This window comes from Salmo salar, chromosome ssa27 (genome assembly GCF_905237065.1).
Source record: "Salmo salar chromosome ssa27, Ssal_v3.1, whole genome shotgun sequence".
NCBI classification, from domain to species: domain Eukaryota; kingdom Metazoa; phylum Chordata; class Actinopteri; order Salmoniformes; family Salmonidae; genus Salmo; species Salmo salar.
Genome location: NC_059468.1, coordinates 40,139,599 through 40,165,255, shown reverse-complemented (window position 1 = coordinate 40,165,255; position 25,657 = coordinate 40,139,599). Strand labels below are relative to the sequence as shown.

General features: G+C 41.1%; 1 protein-coding gene across 2 annotated transcripts in view; it reads left to right on the top strand.

Annotated features, from left to right (window-relative positions):
* Positions 1-13,665: 13,665 nt before the first annotated feature.
* The window catches only part of nt5c1aa (5'-nucleotidase, cytosolic IAa), a 62,570-nt gene continuing 50,578 nt past the window's right edge, over positions 13,666-25,657 (top strand). Inside the window, exon 1 of one of the 2 annotated variants that reach the window (XM_045709669.1) lies at positions 13,666-14,578. In XM_045709669.1, coding sequence (XP_045565625.1) covers positions 14,417-14,578 — 162 coding nt within the window. In that variant the 5' untranslated portion in view covers positions 13,666-14,416. The remainder of the gene's footprint in view (positions 14,579-25,657) is intronic. The other variant, XM_045709668.1, reaches the window with a different exon arrangement.

Here is a 25,657-nt window from a genome sequence, read left to right as displayed (position 1 = left end):
TTCCCCTTTAAAGTGTACAACTTTTGCCCAGGGCCCCTAGAGAGACCCATAGGGAGACCCATAGAGAGACACATAGGGAGACCCAGAGAGAGACCCATAGAGAGACCCAGAGAGAGACCCAGAGAGAGACCCAGAGAGAGACCCATAGACAGAGAGACCCATAGAGAGACCCATAGGGAGACCCAGAGAGAGACCCATAGAGAGACCCATAGAGAGACCCAGAGAGAGACCCATAGGGAGACCCAGAGAGAGACCCAGAGAGAGACCCAGAGAGAGACCCATAGAGAGAGACCCAGAGAGAGACCCATAGAGAGACCCATAGAGAGACCCATAGAGAGAGACCCAGAGAGAGACCCATAGAGAGACCCATAGAGAGACCCATAGGGAGACCCAGAGAGAGACCCATAGAGAGACCCATAGGGAGACCCAGAGAGAGACCCATAGAGAGACCCATAGGGAGACCCATAGAGAGACCCAGAGAGAGAGATCCATAGAGAGAGACCCATAGAGAGACCCATAGAGAGACCCATAGAGAGAGACCCATAGAGAGACCCATAGAGAGAGACCCATAGAGAGACCCATAGAGAGACCCATAGAGAGAGATCCATAGAGAGAGACCCATAGAGAGACCCATAGAGAGACCCATAGAGAGAGACCCATAGAGAGACCCATAGAGAGACCCAGAGAGAGATCCATAGAGAGAGACCCATAGAGAGAGACCCATAGAGAGACCCATAGAGAGACCCATAGAGAGAGATCCATAGAGAGAGACCCATAGAGAGACCCAGAGAGAGAGATCCATAGAGAGAGACCCATAGAGAGAGATCCATAGAGAGAGACCCATAGAGAGACCCATAGAGAGACCCATAGAGAGAGACCCATAGAGAGAGACCCATAGAGAGACCCAGAGAGAGACCCATAGGGGGTATAATATCTCAGTTGATGTTGCTTCTTGTCTGCAGCTCTCCGTTGAATGTTACTGAGGTTTGATTTGGTTATTATCTGTATTCCTATTGCAGCTCCGTATCTGTTGAATGTTCCTGTGGTTTCATATATTTTTTATATTAATTGTATTGCTACCCCAGGGGGTATCTAAATGCGGGTTTAGGATTTGTTGTGCTTGCTTCCTTTGACGTAGTTAGTTAGCCTAGTTGGTCCCTGGAAAATAAGTCTTATTCCAATGTTATGAATTGGTTATTCACTTGAAATCAATACAATACGTGATATTGATATGTTTGTTTGAATCAGGTTTAATACAGTGGACCGTTAAAATATACCGCAGTGGAATGTTGATTAGATAGAGGACCAACCGATTCAGAAATAACACATGTTGATACAGAAACATAAAAGATAGAATGAAACCAACCCCTAATATTACTAAGAATCTGTATAATTACATTTATGAATTTATATTAATTCTAATCTGTGTCAGGGGAACCACTTGTGCTCAGTTGTCCAATGTAAGATTATTCTGCTCTTGACATGATGTGAATGTGTGGCTTTCTTAGAACAAAGAACAATGTCATTATTTTTATTATATAGAATAAAAACACTTTGATGTTGAAATTATTGGGATTGGTGGATTTTTTTTGTTGCATCGCAGTGAATCGGAAGGACACTAGTGCACAGACACACACACACACACACACACACACACACACACACACACACACACACACACACACACACACACACACACACACGACCCCAAAGAATATGAGTCACTGTCTGGTGATGATGTCACAGTAACACAGTGATGTCATCCTCCATGCCGTTCTCATGGTAACCAGGCCTTGGCGGGTAGACTTATGGACACAAACATATACTCGCACACCGCTACCCGCACACCGCTACCCGCTCCAAGCCAAAGCCCAAACTTGATCCCCATCTAACATCTCTGGAGAGACCTGAAAATAGCTGTGCAGCGACGCTCCCCATCCAACCTGACAGAGCTTGAGAGGATCTGCTGAGAAGAATGAGAGAAACTCCTCAAATACAGGTGTGCCAAGAAACGTCATACCCAAGAAGACTTGAGGCTGTAATCGCTGCCAAAGGTGCTTCAACAAAGTACTGAGTGATCGGTCTGAATACTTATATAAATGTGATCATTCTTTTTTTTTTTTTTTTTTTTCAATACATTTGTAAAAAATAAATAAAAAAATAACGGTTTTAGCTTTGTCATTGTGGGGTATTGTGTGTAGATTGACGAGGGAACAAAAACTATTCAATCCATCTTGGAATAAGGTTGCAATGTATCAAAATGTGTAAAACGTCAAGGGGTTGGAATTCAATCTGAATGCACTGTTTATGTGATCTCTAAGAAAACAAAGACAAGTTACTATTAACAATCACACAACAGCTGAATTAGAATTAGAATCTCAGCGGAATTACCACATCTACATACAGTATATATATCCTAGATACATTGGAGTACAGTTTATATATCCTGGATACATTGGAGAGTACAGTATATATATCCTGGATATTTGAGAGTACAGTTTATATATCCTGGATACAGGAGAGTACAGTATATATATCCTGGATACAGGAGAGTACAGTATATATATCCTGGATATTTGAGAGTACAGTATATATATCCTGGATATTTGAGAGTACAGTTTATATATCCTGGATACAGGAGAGTACAGTATATATATCCTGGATATTTGAGAGTACAGTTTATATAACCTGGATACAGTAGAGTAGAGTATATATATTATGGATACAGTAGAGTACAGTATGTATTTTCTGGATACAGTAGAGTACAGTATATATAAATATATATTATGGATACAGCACAGTACAGTATGTATAAATATATATTATGGATACAGTAGAGTACAGTATGTATTTTCTGGATACAGTAGAGTACAGTATATATAAATATATATTATGGATACAGTAGAGTACAGTATATATAAATATATATTATGGATACAGTAGAGTACACATAGAGCATCCTAATTAACGGATTTCAACCTCAAATGAAATCGTTCTCTTAATGACATAATTTAACATTAAAGGGATGTTTCAACGTTAAAGGGATGCCCACTTGTTAATCCATCCTCGGGAAAGAAAATAACTTTTCTGCCGTAGCAGAGGTCACTGTGTTGTCAGTCAGTTCCTCTTGTGACCACTAGAGGGAGATGTAAACGCAATGTGTCCCTGGTGTCCCCACTGTCACAAACAACACTTCCTGTTTCCCCCTGAGTCACAGACAGTTCAGCCAATCAACAGCCAGGTAGAGGAGGCTGCTAGGCAACCAACTTGCATGTTGTGAATGTCGACTCTGACACGTAATCCCATCTGAAAAACAGTAGGATGGAGTAGAAAGAGAGAGAGAGAGAGAGAGAGAGAGAGTGGAAGAGAAAGAAAGTGAAAGAGATAGGGAAAGAGAGGAAGAGAGAGAAACAAAGAGAGAGAGAGAGAGAGAGAGAGAGAGAGAGAGAGAGAGAGAGAGAGAGAGGGGGGGGGGAAGAGAACAGGTTGTGTGAGAAGAGTGGAGGAATAGGCCTCACAATGTATAATAACTTTAGAGGACAAAGCTTATTAGCACCACACTGAACATTACTGCCCCAGCAGCTAATTCACCATCTTTGCCACAATAAATGTTCACATATGGCATATGATTCCTGCACTTGATGACATACTCAGGTATCAATTTCCTCTAATTGATGGTTGAATTTTCACTATCTTCTCATCAACAATGTACACTATCACATTATTGATATACAGTATCCACCTTCAATGTAGCCACCTTCAATGGATCCACCTTCAATCTATCCACCTTCATTGTGGCTACACAAAAAAAACTCCAAACCCCTTTCTCTCACTCTCTCTCTCGTTCTCTCTCTGAACAGTCATTCAATTGCTCACTCTCCGACTCTCCCTCTCTGTGAATTTTAGTTTACCAAGCTATTAAATACTTCACAATAGAAGAAGTTAAGCTTCATTAAAGTTATGCTTAAAAATGAGTTTACTTAATCGAAGTTACTTTGAAAAAGTAATTCACTACATTCAAACTACTTCGTAAAAGATTGTCATATGTAATTCTGAAATGTCACAGAGGACAAACTGCAAGAAAAGATCACTTTGAGGTCATATGTTAACAGAATATGTCATTTAGCCTATTAAAAACAAAAACAATTTTCAAATGACAACTGGGCAGGTCTACGCCAAAAAATACCGCTACATGGTAAAACATTAGAGTGTAGTTCCAGTAGTTAGCTACACCGCTACATGGTAAAACAGTAGTGTGTAGTTCCAGTAGTTAGCTACACCGCTACACGGTAAAACAGTAGTGTGTAGTTCCAGTAGTTAGCTACACCGCTACACGGTAAAACAGTAGTGTGTAGTTCCAGTAGTTAGCTACACCGCTACATGGTAAAACAGTAGTGTGTAATTCCAGCAGTTAGCTACACCGCTACATGGTAAAACAGTAGTGTGTAATTCCAGTAGTTAGCTACACCGCTACATGGTAAAACAGTAGTGTGTAGTTCCACTAGTTAGCTACACCGCTACATGGTAAAACAGTAGTGTGTAGTTCCAGTAGTTAGCTACACCGCTACATGGTAAAACAGTAGTATGTAGTTCCAGCAGTTAGCTACACCGCTACATGGTAAAAAAGTAGTGTGTAGTTCCAGTAGTTAGCTACACCGCTACATGGTAAAACAGTAGTGTGTAATTCCAGCAGTTAGCTACACCGCTACATGGTAAAACAGTAGTGTGTAGTTCCACTAGTTAGCTACACCGCTACATGGTAAAACAGTAGTCTGTAGTTCCACTAGTTAGCTACACCGCTACATGGTAAAACAGTAGTGTGTAGTTCCAGTAGTTAGCTACACCGCTACATGGTAAAACAGTAGTGTGTAGTTCCAGTAGTTAGCTACACCGCTACATGGTAAAACATTAGTGTGTAGTTCCAGTAGTTAGCTACACCGCTACATGGTAAAACAGTAGTGTGTAGTTCCACTAGTTAGCTACACCGCTACATGGTAAAACAGTAGTGTGTAGTTCCAGTAGTTAGCTACACCGCTACATGGTAAAACAGTAGTGTGTAGTTCCAGCAGTTAGCTACACCGCTACATGGTAAAACAGTAGTGTGTAGTTCCAGTAGTTAGCTACACTGCTACATGGTAAAACAGTAGTGTGTAGTTCCAGTAGTTAGCTACACCGCTACATGGTAAAACAGTAGTGTGTAGTTCCAGTAGTTAGCTACACCGCTACACGGTAAAACAGTAGTGTGTAGTTCCAGTAGTTAGCTACACCGCTACATGGTAAAACAGTAGTGTGTAGTTCCACTAGTTAGCTACACCGCTACATGGTAAAACAGTAGTGTGTAGTTCCAGTAGTTAGCTACACCGCTACATGGTAAAACAGTAGTGTGTAGTTCCAGTAGTTAGCTACACCGCTACATGGTAAAACATTAGTGTGTAGTTCCAGTAGTTAGCTACACCGCTACATGGTAAAACAGTAGTGTGTAGTTCCACTAGTTAGCTACACCGCTACATGGTAAAACAGTAGTGTGTAGTTCCAGTAGTTAGCTACACCGCTACATGGTAAAACAGTAGTGTGTAGTTCCAGTAGTTAGCTACACCGCTACATGGTAAAACATTAGTGTGTAGTTCCAGTAGTTAGCTACACCGCTACATGGTAAAACAGTAGTGTGTAGTTCCACTAGTTAGCTACACCGCTACACGGTAAAACAGTAGTGTGTAGGTCCAGTAGTTAGCTACACCGCTACACGGTAAAACAGTAGTGTGTAGTTCCAGTAGTTAGCTACACCGCTACACGGTAAAACAGTAGTGTGTAGTTCCAGTAGTTAGCTACCCCGCTACACGGTAAAACAGTAGTGTGTAGTTCCAGTAGTTAGCTACACCGCTACATGGTAAAACATTACTGTGTAGTTCCAGCAGTTAGCTACACCGCTACATGGTAAAACAGTAGTGTGTAGTTCCACTAGTTAGCTACACCGCTACATGGTAAAACAGTAGTGTGTAGTTCCAGTAGTTAGCTACACCGCTACATGGTAAAACAGTAGTGTGTAGTTCCAGTAGTTAGCTACACCGCTACATGGTAAAACAGTAGTGTGTAGTTCCAGTAGTTAGCTACACCGCTACACGGTAAAACAGTAGTGTGTAGTTCCAGTAGTTAGCTACACCGCTACATGGTAAAAACAATTGGTAACACTTTACTTGACACCGATTGTCATACCATGTTATGACACGGTCATAACCACGTCATCTTAGGTCATGACAGTTCACATAACTTGCCATAACCTGTCATAATATGGTCATAACTCTGTCATGACAGATGCATTTGGATCTATTTTGACATATATTGCGATATTTTATGGCTGGTTAAGACACCTTTATAAGACTGTCAAAACCCACAAAACCTACCACGGTGGTAGTTTTATGGCTGCTGATGACACCTACATAGGAGTGTCAGAACCAGGAGAACCTACCACACAAAGCAAAACATTCCATTACACCATAGCCTACTTGTCAACAGTATGTTTATGTTTTATAACATTTTCTGAAATTGACCATATTAAAATGATCATTTTAATTGAGCACACATTGATGTCAGACATGCACCTACCCCCAATGCTCTGTTGCTGATGACTGAGATGAATGCAGGAGCAGATTTCAGGAGCAGGACAAGACACCCTGTTTTTTTGACTGATGATTGACATAAGGCTATGTACATGATAGACCTATCTGGCTTATATGATTATGATGGTCATAATGCTTCATGACAGTGTCATAAAGTGTTTTTTCTTAGTCCAAGTAAAGTGACATAGGATGGTCATGATGCTTTATGACAGTGTCATAAAGTGTTTTTTCTTAGTCCAAGTAAAGTGACACAGGATGGTTATGATGCTTTATGACAGTGTCATAAAGTGTTTTTTCAACATGTTATCTAAAATATGTTGAAAAAACATGACTGTAAAGAAGTAATTACAATGGACTTAAGAAACAAACTTTCAAATGAAAGGAATCTTCTTGACAAAAAAATTACATTTGAATAAATGTGGGTTTTGTCATGCTTATGTATGTAGAATTCCTCTGTCCGGTGTCTGTGTTCTTTTGCCCATCTTAATCTTTTATTTTTATTGGCCAGTCTAAGATATGGCTTTTTCTTTGCAACTCTGCCTAGAAGGCCAGTATCCCGCAGTCGCCTCTTCACTGTTGACGTTGAGACTGGTGTTTTGTGGGTAATAATTAATGAAGCTGCCAGTTGAGGACTTGTGAGGCGTCTGTTTCTCAAACTAGACACTAATGTACTTGTCCTATTGCTCAGTTGTGCGCCGGGGCCTCCCACTCCTTTTTCTATTCTGGTTAGAGACAGTTTGCGCTGTTCTGTGAAGGGAGTAGTACAAAGTGTTGTACGAGATCTTTAGTTTCTTGGCAATTTCTCGCATGGATTTGCCTTCATTTCTCAGAACAAGAATAGACTGACGAGGTTCAGAAGAAAGTGCTTTGTTTCTGGCCATTTTGAGCCTGTACTCGAACCCACAACTGCTGATGCTCCAGATACTCAACTCTTCTAAAGAAAGCCAGTTTTATTGCTTCTTTAAAAAATTCTTAAGGCTAGGTGTTCCGTGAGCGGGACACCTACCGACAACATCTTGTGAAATTGGAGGGCGCGGAATTCAAATAAATATTCGTAATATTAAACATTCATGAACATACAGGTGTCTTATACCAATTAACAGCTTAACTTCTTGTTAATCTAACTGCGGTGTCAGATGTCAAAAAGGCTTTACGGCGAAAGCATACCATGCGATTGTCTGAGGACAGCACCCCACATCAACAAATTCTTCAACCAGCACAGGCATCACAAAATCACAAATAGCGATTAAATAAATCACTTTCCTTTGAAGATCTTCCTCTGTTTGCATGTCCAAGGGTCCCAGCTACAACATGAATGGTCGTTTTGTTCAATAACATCTTTCTTAATATCCCAAAAAGTTAAGTTGTTAAGTTGGCGCCATTGATTTCAGTAATCCACTTGTTCAACATGCAGACAAAGGAGTCCAAAAAGCTACTACTAAACTTCGTCCAAACAAGTCAGACAACGTTCCTATTTAATCCTCAGGATCCTCTAAAATGTAAATAAACAAAATATTTCATACAGAAAGAAGTATGTTCAATAGGAAAGGAAAATTCGTAAGCACGTGCCTTCTCCCTTGCGCGACGAAAGACTGATTTGCTTCAGGTGGTCCCATAACAAAAACTCCAAATACTTTTCTTTTTCAAAAAACAAGCCTGAAACCTTGAATAAAGACTGTTCACATCTAGTGGAAGCCAAAAGAATTGCAATTTGGGTAATGGCGATACATAGAAACAATAGGTTTCCATAATAAGAGCCTGGGAGCTAAAAAAAAAAGATTATTGTCAGATTTTCGCCTGTCATGTCATTTTAGTCGTTTAGCAGATGCTCTTATCCAGAGCAACTTACAGTAGTGAATGCATACATTTCTTTCCATACTGGTCCCCCGTGGGAATCAAACCCACAACCCTGTCGTTGGAAACACCATGCTCTACCAACTGAGCCACACGGGAGCATATTTACTCTGTTGTAGTCTCAGACATTATTTTAATAGTTTTAGAAACTTTAAAGTGTTTTATATCCAATGCTAGCAATTACATGCATATTCTGGCTTCTGGACCTGAGTAACAGGCAGTTTACTTTGGGCACGTCAGTCAGGCGGAAATTCAGGAAACTAGACCCTAACCCTAACAAGTTCAGTACAACAGTATACAGCTGCACTAACATAATTGCAAAAGGGTTTTCTAATGATCAAAAAATTTAAATGATAAACTTGGATTAGCTAACACAACTTGTCATTGGAACACAGGAGTGATGGTTGCTGATAACGGGTCTCTGTACACCTATGTAGATATTCCGTTTAAAATCAGCCCTTTCCAGCCATAATAGTCATTTACAACATTACCAATGTCTACACTGTATTTCTGATCAATTTGATTGTCACGACTTCCGCCGAAGTCGATGCCTCTCCTTGTTTGGGTGGCGTTTCGGCGGTCGACGTCACCAGTCTTCTAGCCATCGCCGATCCACATTTCATTTTCCATTTGTTTTGTCTTGTTTTCCCACACGCCTGGTTTACATTCCTTCATTACTTGTTGTGTATTTAACCCTCTGTTCCCCCCATGTCTGTGTGTGAAATTGTTTATTGTCAGGTTGGCACGCTTGAGGCTGGCTTGCACCGGGTTTTGTTTTACACCCGTGCTTTGTGGCAGCCGGTACTTTGTACTTTGTTATTGTACTTTGTGCTGCCTCACTTGTTCTTTGGGCATTTGTTTTTGTGACGCGGTTGCGTTCTGTTCAAACATTGCCTCAGTAAAGTGCTTTGTCCACTTATCTCTGCTCTTCTGCGCCTGACTTCAATGCATCAGCTACACCCAGCGTTTGACAGAATTTCACACCCAAACGATGGAGTCAGCAGGAGCAGGTGCCCCTGGTATAGGGGTCGAGGAGCACGCGGCGATGCTCCACCATCTTGGCGCCGCCATGGACCGCGTCATCCAATCCATGGACTGCTGGGAGAGACAGGGAGTTCCTCCAGCACAACCAGGGTCTCCACTACTAGCCCCCCCTTCACCCGGTCCCAGTGGGATTCGTCTCACCCTTCCCCGGGAGTACGATGGGACGGCTGCACGCTGCCAGGGTTTCCTGTTTCAGCTGGAGCTCTACCTGGCAACCATCCACCCGGCTCCTTCGGGCCGTGAGAAGGTGTCCACCCTCGTCTCGTGCCTCTCGGGGAAAGCCCTGGCGTGGGCCAACGCCGTGTGGGGAGAAGGAGATGCGGCGCTGGACCATTTCGAGGATTTCACCTGCCGCTTCCGGGCAGTCTTCGACCACCCGCCCGAGGGTAGAGCGGCGGGTGAACGTCTCTTCCATCTGAGGCAGGGGACGAGGAGCGCTCAGGAGTTCGCGATGGACTTTCGGACCCTGGCCGCGGGATGGAACGACAGGGCCCTGATCAACCACTATTCCTGCAGCTTGCGTGAGGACGTCCGTCGGAAGTTAGCCTGCAGGGACACCACCCTCACCTTCGACCAGCCAGTGGACCTGTCCATTCGGCTGGATAACCTGCTGACTACCCGCGGATGTCCAGAGCGGGGTCTGTCGGTTCCATCCCCCAGCACCACCGCTCCGATGCCCATGGAGCTGGGAGGTGCTGCGCTCAGGGAGACCGGAGGAGGTTCCGTCTCATGCACCATATGTGGCCACAGAGGTCACACTGCCATTTGGTGCCGGGTTGGTTCCTCTGGGGGTCGAGGCAGCAGTCAGGGAACTCTCGCGTCACCCCAGGTGAGCTGGCACCATTCTCACCCAGAGCCCTCTGTTGCACATATGTTTTTGTATGTTACTTTTCCTGAGTTTTCCCCGCATTCCCAGCATAAGGCACTCGTTGATTCAGGCGCAGCTGGGAATTTTATAGACAGATCATTTGCCCATAGTTTAGGCATCCCCATTGTTCCAGTGGCTATGCCTTTCCCAGTTCACTCCTTAGACAGTCGACCATTAGGGTCAGGGTTGATTATGGAGGCCACCGTTCCCCTGGGAATGGTGACACAGGAGCGTCACAAGGAGAGAATCCGTCTCTCTCTCATTGACTCTCCTGCATTTCTCGTGGTGCTACCCTGGTTAGCCTGTCATGACCCCACTTTTTCATGGCTACAGAGGGCTCTCACAGGGTGGTCGCGAGAGTGCTCGGGGAGGTGTTTAGGGGTTTCCGTTGGTGCTACTATGGTGGAAAGTCCAGACCAGGTCTCCACCGCGCGCATCCCCTCTGAATCTGCCGATTTGGCTCTCGTCTTCTCCAAAAAGAGGGCGACTCAATTACCACCCCATCGACGGGGGGATTGTGCGATAAATCTCCTGGTAGACGCTGCACTTCCCAGGAGTCACGTGTATCCCCTGTCACAGGCGGAGATGGCGGCTATGGAAACATATTTCTCCGAATCCCTGCGACAGGGGTACATTCGGTCCTCCACTTCACCCGCCTCCTCTGGTCATCCAGGCATTGGTCGGACGGTGCACTGTCTGAGTGGGAAGTACTGGTGGCCCACTTTGGCTAAGGACGTGAGGGAGGGTTTATGTTTCCTCCTGCTCGGTGTGCACCCAGTGTAAGGCTCCTAGGCATCTGCCCAGAGGTAAGCTACACCCCTTACCCGTTCCACAAGAGCCTTGGTCGCACCTGTCGGTGGATTTCCATACCGATCTTCCTCCGTCACAGGGTAACACCATGATCCTGGTCGTTGTGGATAATTTCTCTAAGTTCTGCCGTCTCCTCCCTCTGCCCGGTCTCCCTACGGCCCTACAGACTGCGGAGGCCTTGTTTACACACGTCTTCCGGAACTACGGGGTGTCTGAGGACATAGTCTCTGATCGGGGTCCCCAGTTCACATCCAGGGTCTGGAGAGCGCTCATGGAACATATTCATATTTTCAAGCATGGTGGTGGCTGCATCATGTTATGGGTATGCTTGTCATCGGCAAGGGATGTTTTATGGACAAAAATAAATGGAATGGAGCTAAGCACAATAAGCTTTGATTTGATTTGTTGTAGTATTTTGTATAGATGCCTGAATGTAATGCGTAAAGACATGTAGGCCTACCTGTGCCCACAGCACCATGAAACGAGAGAAGCAATACATGATATCATGCTTCTGATCCCATTCTACTTAAAAATATTGCTGTCGTTAAAAGAATAAAACATTTTTTTTAAATCATATCAAGCCCTCCATAGCTTACCCTTACACAGGCTAGCTTTTTGTCATGAACATTGTTCTGGAGGCAGCTCTACAGAATGGTCTCTAGCTGGCACAGCCACAAAGTCATTAAATCTTTAGTTTTCATTCATTTTTACAATACGGCCTGTTTAGATTATTGCAGCTGGTCTATCTAAGGGGAAATCGCTCGGTTCTGCCTCCAGGACAAGACTCGTGACAATAAACGTCCAGCTGCTACCCTTATCCAAGGCTGGTTCAACAGGATTGCATCTTGTCTTTTTTATCCTGGCATTGGATAGCCTATATATAAAATGTGTTTAAAATGTTTATTCGTCAATACTACATGAGTAAAAGTCTAAAAGTATTTGGGTTTTAAATATACAAAAGTAAAAGGAATTTCTAAAATGTACTTAGGTATCAACAGTAAAAGTAAAAGTATAAATAATTTCAAATTCCTTATATTAAGCAAACCAGACGGCACCATTTCCAGTAGTTTTTTGTTGACGGGTAGCCAGGGGCACACTCCAACACTCAGACATAATTTACAAACAACACATTTGTGTTGTGAGTCCAGCAGATGAGAGGCAGTAGGGATGACCAGGAATTTCTCTTGATAAGTGTGTGAATTTGACCAATTTATTGTCCAAATTTAAGGTTTACATTTGGGTGTCAGGGAAAATGTATGGAGTAAAAATAACATAATTTTCTTTTGGAATGTAGTGAAGTAAACGTTAAAGTTGCCAAACATTTAAATAGTAACATAAAGTACAGATACCCCCCCAAAAAACGACTTAAGTAGTACTTTAAAGTATTTTTACTTAAGTAATTTACACCAAAGATTTTATGTGACACACTTTTCCAACCTTCGCCAAATTTCTATATTTGTTTTGTTTCCCTATTATTAACCTATTCTCACAACAATCACCAGGGACCATATTTACAATGAGTATTAGAGTAGGATTGGTGATATCGGATAAGTTTAGCCTTTTAAATCCTAATAAATGAGTTGTATGGACAGGGGGAACCTCTGATTCTAGATCGACACTGCTACTCTGAGACATCTTGTAAATACGGACCCAGTTATCAAGTTTCATGGACTCAACCATACAATCGTATGTTTGCTTTAGATGTTTCAGAGTAATACAAGGAACTAAGAAGTTGTGTTTGATACACAGTAATCATTTTAGTTCAACGTCAGGTTTGAGATACAAGATGACTCATTAATTAAACATTGAACTCTTTCAAGATATAGCACATTTCTATGTGAACACAATGTGATAGAATTGGAGAGTTATAGCCGTGTAACCAGTCTTACTAACTTCCAAGTGTTTATAAATACCATCTCAAACCGCTTGTGAGCGTGGCTGTTTGTTTAAATCCGCAGGTTCAATATCGAGGCAAGGAAGCTCTATGTCAGCTGCAATATCACACTGGCTTTATTGACTAGTGCCCTTATGGATAGTGCCCTAAATAAGGAATAATGTGTGTAGTGTAAAGGAATTTAAAGTAAGAGAGACAGAGGGCATTTAGGTGGTAGTGTGGCACCATGCCAGAGATAAACCACTGCAGTGACGCAGAGAGACAGACAGTAGAGACAGACATTCGGGACAGACAGGGTTTCACATGTGCGTCAGAATCTCCCATGATCCTTTGGGAGGACTGAACAGCCTGTGGGGGAACACAGGGAGGGGCTTCTGAATAAGGAATTAAGCCTTCTATTGGCCCAAAGGGCGGTGAGTGTGTTTTCATATGGGGAGTGCCCTGATAGATGCAGAGAGAGAGAGAGAGAGAGAGAGAGAGAGACAGAGAGAGAGAGAGACAGAGAGAGAGAGAGACAGAGAGGGAGAGAGAGAGACAGAGAGAGAGAGACAGAGAGGGAGAGAGAGAGAGAGAGAAAGAGAGAGAGAGAGAGAGAGAGAGAGCGAGAGAGAGAGAGAGCGAGAGAGGGAGGGAGAGCAGAGAGAGTGATTGAATGGGACAGATTGGGAGGTGTGAGAAAAAGCAAGTGAGGCAGAGAGAGAGAGAGACAAACAGAGAGAGAGGAACAGCAACATAGCAACAGTGGAGGGAGAGCAGGCTGAGCAGCATAGAAAAACACCAATAAAAAACACTACTCAACGCTACACTGGATTGGATCCACACTGGACAACCTATGTGTGTGTGTGTGTGTGTGTGTGTGTGTGTGAGTCAGCCTGGTTGTGACAGTGTGTGAGAGTGCCTGTGTGTGTGAATGTGTGAGAAACAGAGAGCGGTTGTGTGTATGAGAGAGATAATCCGAAAGAACATGCATGTGAGAGACAACCTGTGACTGTGTGTGTGTGAGGAAGTGGTTTGTTGTGTGTGTGTGTGTGTTATAGACTGTACTCGACAATGAGTTGTGCAATGCAATGCAGCATTACTTCTGAAGAGAGGAGACACTGAAGAGCGGACACTGCAGGGATACTTGTACAGCTGCTCTTGTGTCAGACACACCACTGTAGCGGACAACGTTAGAGCCCACGGCTGGAGAGTACAGGACAGGACAGGACCTTTGGCCTGGACAATACCATAGGGATTATACCATTTTGGGATGATCACAGAGGTGGCATAGACAATACTATACAGGTAGATTGTACCACTGGGACGACGGCGTGATTGTGTGTTTTCAGGATGAATCTGGACCCTGTTCAGGTGATGAAGGGGCAGTCTAACCCAAAGGACCCCACGGCTGCCCCTGTAACTGCCTCGTCAAATGGAGATGGCAAAGGAGGCTGGGTAGAGAAAGAGGAGTTTGACCAAGACCACCTGGGTCTCACCACAAAACCCCTACTGGTGAGTTCTGTCTGTCAATCAGTCAGTCAGTCTGTTTTCCCTCTCTTATTGTTCTCTGCCTCTGTCCCAGTACTCTTAATTTTATCCATATGGTGCCATTGTCTGTCTGTCTTTCACATGGCCATGTGACAGTTTCAAGTGTTCAAGTTTGGTGGTCAAGAATAACTCTAAACATCACTATTCATGCAGGTATATAGAAATTATTGACATCTCTCCAACATTACAGGATTTCTCTCTCTCTCTCTCTCTCTCTCTCTCTCTCTCTCTCTCTCTCTCTCTCTAATATTGGAGCGAGTAGTTAAACTCATCTGAGAGCTATTTTATCCTAATTTATAGGCTATTTTATATTTGACTTACTTGAGTGTACCAACCGACGTCCTGTACAGCCTTCTTTAATTTTTAGCATTATGGCTACTGACGGCTATCCAATGGATATCAATGGCCAACCATTGACTGTCCAGTACCACCTCGGTGAAATGTTCACTAACCAGAGGGACAGCGTGGAAGACCGAGAGCATGCGAAACAGGGGTATGTCTGTGAAAAGTGCCTTTGGTGTGACCGGATGATGGACAATGTTGGGCGGCTGCAGAAGGACATTCCGATGGCTATCCAATGAGCTGAAGGAGAGCAGGAAAGTTCACCAATTTAGCTGCAGCCCAGGCTTATCATATCTTGACGCTGAACATCTCTCTCGCCCAGGTTGTTGGAGAGTTGGGCGTAGTCGATCTGTCCCGCTTCTTGGAGCAGGTGTCTTGTTAAAATTCCACTTCACCACAGAAACTGGGCCAAGGTAGTTAGGCTAAAGGACCCAAGGGAAACGCAAACCTGGGTGGTCCTTTCCTGCCTTGGAGGATCCGCTCCGCCTGATAAACAGCTTTGCTGGAGGTGGACTGTCTGGTCCCAGGAGTCCGCTCTGATCCTGGAGACTCTGATGCCAGGCAGGTGGGGACCGCTTCACGTTCCGGACTTCTTGCGACTTCAGACCACTGAGCCAATGGAGGCACTAGTTGCTGCGCTGGATAATTACAAAAAAAATCGTATTCGAAAATACTCGGCTTCATAGAATTCTCCATTTCCGTTACGATACCTGTTTTGTCTGAATTCTGGAAATTGGTCAAATCTTTGAAACAAAACTCCACCCCCTCGTTGCCCCAGCATTTGTTGTGTTTTTAGTAACCATTTTGCCTCAGCTAGCCATTTATTTGAAAGAATGGTTTCTGAAATGACCTAAAGTTCAACTAGATGGAGTCCTTTATTCACCTCTGGGCTCCCGAGGGGCGCAGCGGTATAAGGAACTGTATCTCAGCGCTAGAGGTGTCTATACAGACAGCCTGGTTCGATTCCAGGCTGTATCACAACCGGCCGTGATTGGGAGTCCCATAGGGCGGCGCACAATAGGCCCAGCGTCGTCCGGGTTTGGCAGGGGTAGGCCGTCATTGTAAATAAGAATTTGTTCTTAACTGACTTGCCTAGTTAAATAAAGGTTACATTAAAAAAAGTTTTTAAAAAAGTACATTTTAACATTTTAACAAATAAAACAGAATGATGCACTTCTAGGGATTGACAATTTTTTTAAATGTGAACCATTTTATGTCAATGATGTAGTAAGTGCCTTGTAAATAATGTATGTTAAACAAATCCACAGGAGCTGATTCGCTTCAACCCTTTTTTACTGCAGCTTTCTGCCCCACTCATTGTATAACCTTTGACCCACATTTTGTATTTAATAATACCCCCCCACCCCCCTTCTGACCAAGATAACAACCACCCAACATCTAAACTATCTTGTCTTGTCTGGCAAATTCTCCGCTAAGAACCTTTTTTAACTCTCAGATTCTATTCTTAATGCGAACCAGACTGGTTTTAGACCAGGACAAAGCACTGTTTCAGCTGCTACAATGTTCTTAAATAATGTGTCTAAATTACTTAGATCATAGGAATCACTGTGCTTCCATATTTACAGACCTATTTTACAGGCCATTGATACTTTCGACCATCCCCTACTCATTCAAAGGTTGTCTGAAATGGGCCTCAGTCAGGAGTCTTGGAAGTGGTTAGGTATCTGTTAGATAGTACCTAATGTGTGCTTTCTGATGGATTACTAAAGATGTCCCGCAGGGGTCAATTTTGAGACCTGTCCTCACTATTTACTAATTTATATAAATAATATTGGTCTGTCTGCAAAAACCTGTAATATTCATCTGTATGTAGATGACACTCTTATGTACGCTATTTCTCCTACTGCTGACCAGGTTATGTTAGAGCTGACCAGGTTATGTTAGAGCTGGCCAGGTTATGTTAGAGCTGGCCAGGTTATGTTAGAGCTGACCAGGTTATGTTAGAGCTGACCAGGCTATGTTAGAGCTGGCCAGGCTATGTTAGAGCTGACCAGGCTATGTTAGAGCTGGCCAGGCTATGTTAGAGCTGACCAGGCTATGTTAGAGCTGGCCAGGCTATGTTAGAGCTGACCCGGTTATGTTAGAGCTGACCAGGCTATGTTAGAGCTGACCAGGTTATGTTAGAGCTGGCCAGGCTATGTTAGAGCTGGCCAGGCTATGTTAGAGCTGGCCAGGTTATGTTAGAGCTGGCCAGGTTATGTTAGAGCTGGCCAGGTTATGTTAGAGCTGGCCAGGCTATGTTAGGGCTGGCCAGGTTATGTTAGAGCTGGCCAGGCTATGTTAGGGCTGGCCAGGTTATGTTAGAGCTGGCCAGGCTATGTTAGAGCTGACCAGGTTATGTTAGAGCTGGCCAGGTTATGTTAGGGCTGGCCAGGTTATGTTAGAGCTGGCCAGGCTATGTTAGAGCTGACCAGGTTATGTTAGAGCTGAGCAGGCTATGTTAGAGCTGCAATCTGATTTTATTGCGTTGCAGAAAGCCCTTGTTGATTTCAAATTGGGAGTTAATTAGTTGTTTTCTAATTCTCATAGAAATATTTCAGATGGTTTACACATTTATGCATTGGATGGTTCTTTCAATCGAGCAGGTTCCCGCCTGTAAATATCTGGCGTTTGGATTGATATAGTCCCGTGTAGCTCAGTTGGTAGAGCATGGTGTTTGCAACGCCAGGGTTGTGGGTTTGATTCCCATGGGGGACCAGTACGGAGAAAACAATGTATGAAATGTATGCATTCACAACTGTAAGTTGCTCTGGATAAGAGTGTCTGCTAAACGACTTAAATGTAATGATTGACAAAAATGTGACATTTAAAAAAAATATGCGGATGAGCTAGTTCAGTAGCTGAGATTTGAAGTAGACTTCTTTTATAAAAATAGATCACGCCTCTCCCTAAATAGCAAGAAGCAGGTTGCACAGGCAACCTTCCTGCCAGCTCTTGATTCTGGTGACACCATTTATCAGAATGCAGCAGACACCGCTCTAAAGGCCTTGGATGTGGTGTACCATAGCACGCTGTGCTTTGTCACACTGTGACAGGTTTAATATCACTGCATCCTTTATCAGAAGGTTGGTTGGACCTCTCTTAATTACCGTATATCACTTCATTTCTCCCTTTTTTGTTTACAAAACTCTTCTGCTCAAGATTCCGACATATCTCACTTCTCTGAACCAAATCCGCATATCAGGGTTGGTCAACTCTTGAGCTCCCTCTGGTCTCTACCAACCTAGGTAAATCAACCTTTAGTTTATTAACCTTTTACTGCAGAGGGATAAATCAGGGTCAAACAGAGAGATTCTTTGTAGTCTTTAACAAATCTACTCTGAAACAAAAGTATACACCTCACACACATCGTTATGGGTTATATCACAGAAGACTGAAATATAACAAAACTGTTTGACATAGAAACACCGGATTTCATTTTTTTTAATTGATCTTAATTAATGATGAAATTACGAAAAAGATCAATAACATTCCACCCATGAAGTCAAAGAGGGCACGTTTGGCTCATTGACTGCAGAAAAGGGCTACACGCACCCCATGTTTGGAAACATTTTCAAAAATCTTAAAATATCACATCTTGAATCCCTGGTGCAAAGAGGGCAGTCTAGAACGCTGATGAGGGAAGAATTCACTGAGGGTTGCAAGTGTTGTGGTGGTTTATTAGTGTTGTTGTTTATTAGTGTTGTTGTTTATTAGTGTTGTTGTTTATTAGTGTTGTGGTGGTTTATTAGTGTGGTGGTTTATTAGTGTTGTTGTTTATTAGTGTGGTGGTTTATTAGTGTTGTTGTTTATTAGTGTTGTTGTTTATTAGTGTTGTGGTGGTTTATTAGTGTTGTTGTTTATTAGTGTTGTTGTTTATTAGTGTTGTTGTTTATTAGTGTTGTGGTGGTTTATTAGTGTTGTTGTTTATTAGTGTTGTGGTTTATTAGTGTGGTGGTTTATTAGTGATGTGGTTTATTAGTGTTGTTGTTTATTAGTGTTGTGGTTTATTAGTGATGTGGTTTATTAGTGTTGTTGTTTATTAGTGTTGTTGTTTATTAGTGTTGTGGTGTTGTTGTTTATTAGTGTTGTTGTTTATTAGTGTTGTTGTTTATTAGTGTTGTTGTTTATTAGTGTTGTTGTTTATTAGTGTTGTGGTGGTTTATTAGTGTGGTGGTTTATTAATGTTGTTGTTTATTAGTGTGGTGGTTTATTAGTGTTGTTGTTTATTAGTGTTGTTGTTTATTAGTGTTGTGGTGGTTTATTAGTGTTGTTGTTTATTAGTGTTGTGGTTTATTAGTGATGTGGTTTATTAGTGTTGTTGTTTATTAGTGTTGTTGTTTATTAGTGTTGTGGTGGTTTATTAGTGTTGTTGTTTATTAGTGTTGTGGTTTATTAGTGATGTTGTTTATTAGTGTTGTTGTTTATTAGTGTTGTTGTTTATTAGTGTTGTGGTGGTTTATTAGTGTTGTGGTTTATTAGTGTTGTGGTGGTTTATTAGTGTTGTTGTTTATTAGTGTTGTGGTTTATTAGTGATGTGGTTTATTAGTGTTGTTGTTTATTAGTGTTGTTGTTTATTAGTGTTGTGGTGGTTTATTAGTGTGGTGGTTTATTAGTGTGGTGGTTTATTAGTGTTGTTGTTTATTAGTGTTGTTGTTTATTAGTGATGTGGTTTATTGGTGTGGTGGTTTATTAGTGTTGTGGTTTATTAGTGTGGTGGTTTATTAGTTTTGTGGTTTATTAGTGGTGTGGTTTATTAGTGTTGTGGTTTATTAGTGTTGTTGTTTATTAGTGTTGTGGTTTATTAGTGTTGTGGTTTATTAGTGTGGTGGTTTATTAGTGTGGTGGTTTATTAGTGTTGTTGTTTATTAGTGTTGTGGTGGTTTATTAGTGTGGTGGTTTATTAGTGTGGTGGTTTATTAGTGTTGTTGTTTATTAGTGTTGTGGTTTATTAGTGTTGTGGTGGTTTATTAGTGTGGTGGTTTATTAGTGTTGTGGTTTATTAGTGTTGTGGTTTATTAGTGTTGTGGTTTATTAGTGTGGTGGTTTATTAGTGTTGTTGTTTATTAGTGTTGTTGTTTATTAGTGTTGTGGTTTATTAGTGTTGTGGTTTATTAGTGTGGCGGTTTATTAGTGTTGTGGTGGTTTATTAGTGTGGTGGTTTATTAATGTGGTGGTTTATTAGTGTTGTTGTTTATTAGTGTTGTTGTTTATTAGTGATGTGGTTTATTAGTGTGGTGGTTTATTAGTGTGGTGGTTTATTAGTGTTGTGGTTTATTAGTGTGGTGGTTTATTAGTGTGGTGGTTTATTAGTGTTGTTGTTTATTAGTGTTGTGGTGGTTTATTAGTGTGGTGGTTTATTAGTGTGGTGGTTTATTAGTGTTGTTGTTTATTAGTGTTGTGGTTTATTAGTGTTGTGGTGGTTTATTAGTGTGGTGGTTTATTAGTGTGGTGGTTTATTAGTGTTGTGGTTTATTAGTGTGGTGGTTTATTAGTGTTGTGGTTTATTAGTGTTGTGGTTTATTAGTGTTGTGGTTTATTAGTGTGGTGGTTTATTAGTGTGGTGGTTTATTAGTGTTGTGGTTTATTAGTGTGATGGTTTATTAGTGTTGTGGTTTATTAGTGTTGTGGTTTATTAGTGTGGTGGTTTATTAGTGTGGTGGTTTATTAGTGTTGTGGTTTATTAGTGATGTGGTTTATTAGTGTGGTGGTTTATTAGTGTTGTGGTTTATTAGTGTTGTGGTTTATTAGTGGTGTGGTTTATTAGTGTTGTGGTTTATTAGTGTTGTGGTTTATTAGTGATGTGGTTTATTAGTGTGGTGGTTTATTAGTGTGGTGGTTTATTAATGTGGTGGTTTATTAGTGTTGTTGTTTATTAGTGTTGTTGTTTATTAGTGATGTGGTTTATTAGTGTGGTGGTTTATTAGTGTGGTGGTTTATTAGTGTTGTGGTTTATTAGTGTGGTGGTTTATTAGTGTGGTGGTTTATTAGTGTTGTTGTTTATTAGTGTTGTGGTGGTTTATTAGTGTTGTGGTGGTTTATTAGTGTGGTGGTTTATTAGTGTTGTTGTTTACTAGTGTTGTGGTGGTTTATTAGTGTGGTGGTTTATTAGTGTGGTGGTTTATTAGTGTTGTTGTTTATTAGTGTTGTGGTTTATTAGTGTGGTGGTTTATTAGTGTGGTGGTTTATTAGTGTGGTGGTTTATTAGTGTTGTGGTTTATTAGTGTTGTGGTTTATTAGTGTTGTGGTTTATTAGTGTTGTGGTTTATTAGTGTTGTGGTTTATTAGTGTGGTGGTTTATTAGTGTGGTGGTTTATTAGTGTTGTGGTTTATTAGTGTTGTGGTTTATTAGTGTGGTGGTTTATTAGTGTTGTTGTTTATTAGTGTTGTTGTTTATTAGTGGTGTGGTTTATTAGTGATGTGGTTTATTAGTGTTGTGGTTTATTAGTGATGTGGTTCATTAGTGTTGTGGTTTATTAGTGTTGTGGTTTATTAGTGATGTGGTTTATTAGTGTTGTGGTTTATTAGTGTTGTTGTTTATTAGTGTTGTGGTTTATTAGTGTGGTGGTTTATTAGTGTTGTGGTTTATTAGTGGTGTGGTTTATTAGTGGTGTGGTTTATTAGTGGTACTGAGATCTGGTCTGTCTGTATCCTGTAGTTAATTGTTTGCTGTTTTAATGATATATTGAATTATCATGTTGTGAGATGTTTTTTCTCAGGGCACCATTGGGAATGAGACCCTTGTCTCAATTGGGCTCCCCTGAATAAATAAAACAAATTAAACACGTCTCTCACTCCCCCCTCTATCTTTTCAAAACATTCCTTGTTCTCTTTCTATTTGACAATCTGAAACTGCTTCCTGTTTCTCTTTTGCTTTCTATTTGACAATCTGAAACTGCTTCCTGTTTCTCTCTTTCTTTCTATTTCTTTAATTTTCTTTCTCAATATTGTATTCTCTCTTTTTCCCTATTTCTCTTTCTCTCTGTCCATCTCTTTATCTCTATCTTTCTAACACTAAGGCCAGTCATCACACGCTCTGCTCTCAGGGATTAGGCTGTAGGTCCTATATCTACTGTATCTCCCACCTGTATTTTACAGGCTAGCTAAGCAGGGGCTTATGTACCGTCACCTACAAAATTATTGGCACCCTTGATAAAGATGAGTAAAAATGACTGTAGAAAAATATAATATAAATACTGAGCTATATTGTAGGCTAAAAAATTATCTAACTTGACATTTTTTTGGCGTACAATATAGCTCAATATTTGTATTATATTTTTTATGCAGTCATTTTTGCGCATCTTTATCAAGGGTGCCAATACTTTTGGAGGTGAATGTCTGAGAGACTGTCAGGTGTTCTCAAAACAAAATCTCCTACCTTGTAATCTGCTTTACAGTAAATACTGTAAACACCTATAACACACCTGGGGTTGGGGGGGGGTTAAAGAATGGTTAATAAGACATTCTCTGGAGGTTATTGTTGTTGACAGGTAAGGAGGACAAACAAGGATTTCCAGGGAAAGAGAGAGAGAAAGGAGACAAAAAGGAGAGAGTCAGAGAGTAAGAGAGAGAGAGGGCAGAGGGAGACAGTGTGAGAGAGATATAGAGGAGAGATAGGGGAGAGTGAGGGAGGGGAAGAGAGTGCTTCTATGTATGCGTGCATGTCTGTGTTTGTGTGTGCGTGTGTGCACGTGAGAGTGTTGATAGTAGCTGTGTAATCTGTACTGGTTGAGGATTATTCCGAGAGCACCTATTTTAATTAAGGATTTGCCCATTTTTTTCAAATTTTTGACCTAAAATGACATACTCAAATCTAACTGCCTGAAGCTCAGCCATTTAGTACAGACATTTAGTATAGTCATTTAGTTTGGTCATTTAGTATGGACATTTAATATAGTCATTAGTATAGTCATTAGTATAGTCATTAATATAGTCATTAGTATAGTCATTAATATAGTCATTTAGTATAGTCATTAGTATAGTCATTTAGTATAGTCATTTAGTACAGACATTTAGTATAGACATTTAGTATAGTCATTTAGTATGGACATTTAATATAGTCATTAGTATAGTCATTTAGTATAGTCATTTAGTATAGTCATTTAGTATAGTCATTTAGTATAGTCATTTAGTTTGGTCATTTAGTATAGTCATTAATATAGTCATTAGTATAGTCATTAATATAGTCATTAGTATAGTCATTTAGTATAGTCATTAATATAGTCATTAATATAGTCATTAGTATAGTCATTAGTATAGTCATTAATATAGTCATTAGTATAGTCATTTAGTATAGTCATTAATATAGTCATTAGTATAGTCATTTAGTATAGTCATTAATATAGTCATTAATATAGTCATTAGTATAGTCATTAGTATAGTCATTTAGTATAGTCATTAGTATAGTCATTTAGTATAGTCATTAGTATGGTCATTTAGTATAGTCATTAATATAGTCATTTAGTATAGTCATTAGTATAGTCATTAATATAGTCATTAGTATAGTCATTAGTATAGTCATTTAGTATAGTCATTTAGTATAGTCATTAGTATAGTCATTTAGTATAGTCATTTAGTATAGTCATTAGTATAGTCATTAGTATAGTCATTAATATAGTCATTAGTATAGTCATTAGTATAGTCATTAGTATAGTCATTTAGTATAGTCATTAGTATAGTCATTTAGTATAGTCATTAGTATGGTCATTTAGTATAGTCATTAATATAGTCATTTAGTATAGCCAGTTAGTATAGCCAGTTAGTATAGCCAGTTAGTATAGCCAGTGTCACAAGCGTCATTATATGTAGACCAAAACGCAGCGGGTATGTGAATGCTCATCTTCCATTTATTGAAGAAAAACCAAACAAAACACTTACACCAAAACAAACGACGAAACAGTCCTGTAAGGTGCTCAGACTATACATGGAAACAACAACCCACAAACACAAGAGAAAATAAACCCACTTAAATATGGCCTCCAATTAGAAGCAACAACAACCAGCTGCCTCTAATTGGAGATCGTTCCCAAAACTAACATAGATATAGAAAAACTAGAAAACCCACATAGAAATAGAAAACATAGAACATAACCCAAAACCCCGAAACACACTAAACAAACACCCCCTGCCACGCCCTGACCACACTACAATAACAAACAACCCCTTTTACTGGTCAGGACGTGACAGCCAGTTAGTATGGTCATTTAAGATGGTCATTTAGTATAGCCATTTAAGATGGTGCCGAAGAGGATGGCTTTCGTTCGTTTTTCTGCATTGTTTTTTAACTTATTTTGTACAAAATGTTTCTGCTACCATCTCTTATGACCAAAAATAACTTCTGGACATCAGAAATGGGATTACTCACCACGAACTGGTAGATGCTTTTTCCTTTAATGAGTCCGAGATCCATTTCATTTGCATGAAGAAAAGACCAAGGAAAAGAGGACGCAGATCCGGCTGCCTTTTGAGAATCCGTAGGCGAGCGAGTAACCTCCCACTTCCATCAATTCTACTTGCTAACGTGCAGTCATTGGATTTTTTTTGGGATGATCTACGATAATGACTATCCTACCAATGGGACATAAAAAACTGTAATATCTTATGTTTCACCGAGTCGTGGCTGAACAATGACACGGATCATATAGAGCTGGAGGGATTTTCAACACACTGGCAGAACAGAGAAGTTACGTCTGGTAAGACGAGGGGTGGGGGTGTGTGTCTATTTGTCAATAACAGCTGGAGTGCGATGTCTAATATTAAAGAAGTCTCGAGGTATTGCTCGCCTGAGGTAGAGTACCATATGATAAGCTGTAGACCACACTATCTACCAAGAGAGTCTATATTATTCATAGCCGTCTATTTACCACCACAGACCGATGCTGGCAATAAGACTGCACTCAACCAACTCTACAAGGCCATAAGCAAACAAGAAAATGCTCACCCAGAAGTGGCGCTACCTAGTGGCCAGGGACTTTAATGCAGGCAAACTTAAATCAGTTTTCCAAATTTTTACCAGCATGTCAACATGTGCAACCAGTGGAAAAACAACTCTAGACCACCTTTACTCCAAACACAGAGACGCGTACAAAGCTCTCCCCGGCCCTCCATTTGGCAAATCTGACCATAATTATATCCTCCTGATTCCTGTTTATTAGCAAAAACTACGCTAAAGGACTGTTTTGCTAGCACAGACTGGAATATGTTCCGGGATTCATCCAATGGCATTGATGAGTACACCACCTCAGTCATCGGCTTCATCAATAAGTGCATCGACAACGTCGTCCCCACTGTGACTGTACGTACATATCCCAACCAGAAGCCATGGATTACAGGCAACATCCGCATTGACCTAAAGGCTAGAACTGCCACTTTCAAGGAGCGGGAGACCTAATCCGGACGCTTATAAGAAATCCCGCTATGCCCTCAGACGAACCATCAAACAAGCAAAGCATCAAACACAGGATTAAGATTGAATCTTACTACACCGGCTCTGATGCTCATCGGATGTGGCAGGGCTTGAAAACTATTACAGACTACAAAGGGAAACCCAGACGTGAGTTGCCAAGTGACGCAAACCTACCAGACGAGCTAAATGCCTTTTATGCTCGCTTCGAGGCAAGCAACACTGAAGCATGCACGAGAGCACCAGCTGTTCTGGAGGACTGTGTGATAACGCTCTCGGTAGCCGATGTGAGCAAAACC